The sequence below is a fragment of the Hordeum vulgare genome, chromosome 3H (genome assembly GCF_904849725.1).
Source record: "Hordeum vulgare subsp. vulgare chromosome 3H, MorexV3_pseudomolecules_assembly, whole genome shotgun sequence".
Lineage (NCBI taxonomy): Eukaryota > Viridiplantae > Streptophyta > Magnoliopsida > Poales > Poaceae > Hordeum > Hordeum vulgare.
Window position 1 is genome coordinate 8,577,684 of NC_058520.1, and position 6,038 is coordinate 8,583,721.

At 42.2% G+C, this 6,038-nt stretch overlaps 1 protein-coding gene across 1 annotated transcript; it reads right to left on the bottom strand.

The window, feature by feature from the left end:
- Nucleotides 1-4,307: 4,307 nt before the first annotated feature.
- Nucleotides 4,308-5,190, bottom strand: LOC123442449 (Bowman-Birk type trypsin inhibitor). Its single transcript, XM_045118496.1, has 2 exons — nucleotides 5,012-5,190; nucleotides 4,308-4,889 (listed from the first exon to the last, which is right to left on the bottom strand). Exons 1-2 carry the CDS (start codon nucleotides 5,127-5,129, stop codon nucleotides 4,468-4,470), a joined length of 540 nt encoding a protein of 179 aa, XP_044974431.1. The 5' UTR covers nucleotides 5,130-5,190; the 3' UTR covers nucleotides 4,308-4,467.
- Nucleotides 5,191-6,038: the final 848 nt, after the last annotated feature.

Genomic DNA, 6,038 nt, shown 5'->3' on the forward strand with positions numbered 1-6,038 from the left:
CCCTCTTCCATGCCCGATTTTTCTACAAAAAATCAACCGATTTCTTCCCTGTTTTCCATCGTGGTTGGATTTTAAAGGGTTAAAGGAGGCAAGGGAACCCTCGATCTCTTGAGCTAAGAAGTAGGAAATGATGGCATGAAGTTAGAAGCAAGAACTTATGACGGGAAGTTAAAAACGTGGGAAATTATGGCGGGAAAAAATTATAGAGCGGCTATTCTGCTATTCTGGTCATAAAAAATACGTAGCTATGTAGGAAAAAAAGAGAGTGCATGCAGCTATCAGCTTCGTAGTGACCAATCTATACTTATACTAATTAGAGACTCCCAAAAAATTATCACGTTAATTAGAAAATTAGAGCCGTTAATCTGATGAGACCGAGTTATAACGGCCAGATTTAATCTATAATTAATTAACTTACTAATTAGAGACTCAAAGAAATTACCATGTTATTAAAAAAACTACAGCCGTTAATTTAATGGGACCGAGTTATGACGATCAGATTTGATGTACAACTGATCAGTATAATTAATTTTTAATGAAATAGACAAAAAAAGGCCCGATCAAGGACTCTTATTTTCATACGGAGAGTTAATATGTAGCTTTGGGCGTGCATGTTCATTTTATTCAGGTTATCCGCACACATAATCCTCTATGGTAGATTTGTACCGTTCCTTCTTCTATATTCTTTCTCCTGATCAAGGAGTCCCATTTTCTCACGTAAAAGAAAGGAGTCCTGTATTCTATGGAGACCTAGAAGATATCTCAGGTCCTACATTTTTTTCAGGTCGTACATGTTATTAGTTCCATGCGTTGCCTAATTACAGTCATATTTTCATACATAGTCTTAGAAATCACTAATCAAACTTGTCATGGGTCAAAAACATTGTCTAACAATAGAAAAAGAGGTAGGACAATATCAAAAATCATAAACAGATTTTGGAATCATGTGGGGCTCTCGAAGCAAAGCATCAGTACACATGCTCCTCCACGCACGTCCAATCCTGATGCCCTCATCCATCACGAGGCATGGAGGCAGTAGAGGAAGATGGATATGCATAGCATTAGGAATATGGCTTACTACATCAACGATACACATGTCTGGCAGGTGGTCCGATTTCTGTATCTTCGTCAGCGGCTTTAACAATAGCGAGGAGGTTCATAAACTACATTGCTATAAAGATATAATCACCTCTCTTCGATATGTTCACGGTAGATCTATCCGGCATCAAACTCAACCTCACATCCCCACCCGTTCTAACGTTGCGACTGTTAACATCACATGTCGTGCCTCCCGGTCTGCAAGGAACATAAACAGATTATGTTTTTCGCTTTGGGAATTTTTATGTTTGGGTCCTGCAATTTGATATTTGGTCTCTAATGAGCAAGTATAGACTAGGGGTATCTTTAGTGGGATTTTGTTATGAACGTTCCTTAGTTCCTGACCTACATATTTATATATGTATTTCAGGGAAAGAAAAAATTGCATTAGCTAGATGGGCCGGTAGAATTTCAAAGTGCTCTGCAATCCAATTGTGTCATCCAATTCACAAATGTGTGACATATATACTTGGACAGTGTGGACTAGAACAGCTCTTCTAATTTCGTTTGAATCTGGATTAGTCATTTTTGAGCACAGCATGGTTTGTTAAGACTACTCTCTGTCTTGTAACACGCTGAAACTGTATGATTTTCATCACGTTGATCGATTAGTTTTATGATCATCCGGTTATCCAATTGCATATCTGCATCTTGCAAGAACTAATGGTGCTATATTTTCTATATACATGGTGCTACTGTTTGTTTGTTTGTACCAAATGCTAATACACTGTTGGAGATAGACATGTTAGACTTTGCATCACTTCAACTGAAATGATAAATTATTACTAAACAAAATGGTTTTGTCTCTAAACAAAATTGAATGGAACAAACGTACAATTATATTGTTTGTTTATTTGACATACATAAAGTTTGATAACTTGGTGTCAGCCTTCGTCGTTAGTTTTGAATAACAATGATCCATCTATTAATGGGGTGTTACTGTTGACACAATCAAAGCGAAAGCTATACATGAAAGGTTTATGAGTGCACTGTAGATTCATAAATTTGGATGTGTTGACTTTTTAATTATTGGATAATTAACTAACTCAGTATTAGCATTCTATATTATTTCGAACTTCGTAATGAAGGTCTTCTTTAATTTTGTCAATTGTTGAAGTTTCACTTTAATTAAATGCAAAGATGTGCAAATTTACCAAATTATTCTTGAAATAGAAAATAATTATGTATGTGATATAGATTTCATTGATTCATTAAATTATTATCTCCATGATATATATTGGGTAACAATTACGAAAATAGTTAACATAGAGTAGTCATTTTCATATATTTTTGTTAAATAAAATAACTTATGTGTACATGGTTTACCAATACTACAATTTCTTATGTTTTCTCAGTAGGAGGAGTGGAAAAATAATTCATTTAATGATATCTCACGCATAGTGCTGAAGTTGTATATAATAACTAGCCCGTGCAAATGCACGGGTGGACGACTAGTTAATACTAATTGGTCACGGCAAAATCGATTAGTATTAATTGACCTAGCCAAAGCCGATTGAAGGCAGCATGGAAGACCGAGTGGCCTATCGGCCTAGCCAAAGCCGGCAGACACTAATCGGCTACGGCGAGGCCGACTGGAGCGAGACGGCTTTGGTGAAGCCGGTGGTGTGTTACTTTTAAACTTTTTAAACCTATGTAATATTTTTCAAATTTATTAAAAATGTATTATTTAAAAAAAATAGCCATCACTCGCGCCAGTGCGGTCTGAGTGTGCGCCCTGCTCAATCTGCGACCATTGATACGTCCATTCTACTACACTAGTTTTAGTGATAATTTAATTTTTATCAATCATGTTTTGCACATTAATATCAATTCTAATGCCTCATTTACCTTCAATTTTCACGAAACGGAGAGGACATTTTGGGAAAAGGCCGGACAGTTGGAAAGAAGATCAAAGTACAGAACATAAGAAAAGATATTTCGATGCAACCTTTAAGAAATAGTGTGCTCCCTCCGTTTCTATATATAAATTTTTTAAAGATTTTAATATAGAATATATATGTAAAATAAAATGAGTAAATCTACATTTAGTATGTAATCCGTATTAAGATCTCTAAATGTTTTTTATTTACAAACAGAGAAAGTATTGATCTAAATGTTTTTTAGTTACAAACAGAGAAAGTATTGGATTGAGCATCTTTAATAGCAGCTGCAAACACCACGCACGAGGAAAAATAGTATTTTAACGCACGCATGACGGTTGCGCGTGCTCCAACGGTCGCGGAATAATCCGACGCGTATGTGGGAAAATTGACGTTCATGAGAGAAGGCGGCCCTCCCCTAGGTAGATTTGGCATACAACGCTCGGCGCGCCCTATAAATACATCGCTCGACCACACGTTCTTCTACTCGCCTCTTTCCTCGCCACGCGCCCCTCTGACACCTTCTACGTCGAGATCCGCTCCAGCGACATGCGGCTCGGCCTCGGCATGTTCGACGCCGTCGACAATACCGTCCGCGAGTACGACGCGGCAGCATGGCGCCTCAACGGGCCTCGTAGGGAGATGAATTTCCTTGAGCTAATGACGCTGGAGTGGGCGCAAAACCTCGTGTCTCGTTCACGGGTTGTCACCGAGGACCGTTACCGAAACCGGAGGCGGGAGCGTTGCCTCAGCATTGTTGAGATGGACGAGCTGTTACCGAAACCGGAGACGGGAGCGTTGCCTCAGCATTGTTGAGATGGACGAGCATGCTATGACGGAGTTGCGCCGCCAGTTCCTACATGACGTCCTGGACGAATGCGAGGGCCGAGCAAGCCACCTATTATGAAGATAGACGTACGCGGAATGAAACCGTACTCTTTTCAGATGAACTTGAAGGAATTGCCGACTTGGTTCTCCGATAATGAATGTTGGGCTGACGTCTTTATCATGACAAAGAAATGAATTCCGACGAGTAGTTTCTTTATCTTTTTATCGGTTTTCTATAGGCTATCTATATTATGCATTGTTTATTAAAAACTATGCTATATATCGCTTAAAAATATGCTATATACATCTACCGATGGCAAATTTTATTTTTCAACATTCACTGAAGTCGGCAAATCAGGTTAAAATTTACTGTATGCTGTAAATTTATTTTTTACCGCGTCTGTTGAAAACAGACGATGCTGAGAGGGACGATGCTTTGGGAAAGGACTTGAGAAAGAAGACTGTATGAGATCGAAAAAACACGCACCCACCGCTCATTCATAAAGATTAAACATTGCCATGATGTCTTACTCATAATTGGCATTAGGAGGCCGGCCATCCATTTTATTTTATTCTTACACGCTGCTGGTGCTGCAGCAGGGCAGGAGGACACTCGACGGCCGGGCGTTGATCGGGTGACCAACGCGCGTGCATGCGGTACCTAGTTACCGCCGGCGGCAACGTCCTCCCGGGGCGTGCATAGGGGCGGGACGGGCCCAAAGTAGCTGTCGATGCAGACGCGACGGGAAGGGCGCGACCTGGACGGCAGGCAGGTCTTGCACGTCGGAGCACACTTTTTGACCTCGTCGACGCAGCGGCACGTCGGCGGGTTGGACCTGGTGCAGATAGCCTTGTCGCAGCACTCCCACGGCCGGCAGATGGGCCCTGGGTCGCCGACGTACTGATCCTGGCAGATCCGGCGGGATGGGTCGCCCATGGACGGCCCGCAGGACTTGCAGGTTTTGGGGCACTCGAAGACCTGGTCCATGCAGGTGCAGATCGGCGGGATGGACCTGGTGCACACCGCCTGGTCGCAGCACTTCCACGGCCTCTTCTTGCCCGCCGCCATGGCAGCTGCTTCGCCTGCAACCGCGCGCAAGCCCTCGGTTCATCAGTTTCTTCGTGGACGCATGCATGCATGAGGCCGCCATGAACTAGCTAGCTAGAGAAAGAAAAAGGAGGTTGGCGCACGCGTACGTACATACCTTGGCCCTGGCTCGGCAGGAGAATGGAGCCCACCTCGTCGCCGGCGACCAGCAGGGCTGCCTGCAGCGCAAGCATCAGCAGGATGCCAGGAACCATGCATCGCTTCATCGTCCCCATGACTGAGCTTGCTCTTGTGGGTTTGGATCTGGGTAGGTACCAGACAGTAGTATATGTAGCCTCGTGACACCGACGGGGTTACCTAACGCGTGTAAATCGCTATACATGCGAGCACACATGGCGGCTCTCTAGCACATATGCGTGGATAAGGACTAGTACGTGACTAGACAGCTCGACAAAAGCCCGTACATGCATTCACGAGACTGCACGTTCTCCCACTTAAGACTGCAGCACGGGTACACAGTGAAGATGAAGTGCACACGTACATGACGACGAAATCCACTTGATCAATCCATTAATTACGTGTCTACACCCCACCTTTCTTGTGGCTAAGGAGAGGGTATCATGTGATAGGGGTGCTGGTATCCGAGAAGCTGTTCATCTTGGCATTTTTCCAAAGCAAAACAGCTTATTTTTATGAAAATTAATTTTTAAACGTAACAATTTGTTTAAATAGACAGAGTATAAGTTTGTTATTTTTGACTTTTGCTACGTCATGTTCCATAAATAGAATAATATCATCGGCATATTGTAGGATAGACACACCATCATCCATCAGATGCGGCACCAGTCCACCTACCTGGTCTTCTTGTTTAGACCTTCTTATTAGAATCACCAACATATGAACAACTACGTTAAATAGGATGGGTGACATTGGATCTCTCTGCCGGAGACCTTTGAGTGTTTGAAAGAAATGGCCAATGTCATCATTGACTTTGATACCAACACTCCCTTTTTTACAAAGGATTGAACATGTCTCCTTCATACTTCCTTGAACCCCTTCATACGTAATGCCTGTTGTAGGAATGGTCATTTGATCTTATCACATGCCTTCTCGAAATCCATCTTAAAGTTAACCCTATCTAGTTTCTAAGAGTGAATTTTTTACAGGGTTTTATGAAGAACTAC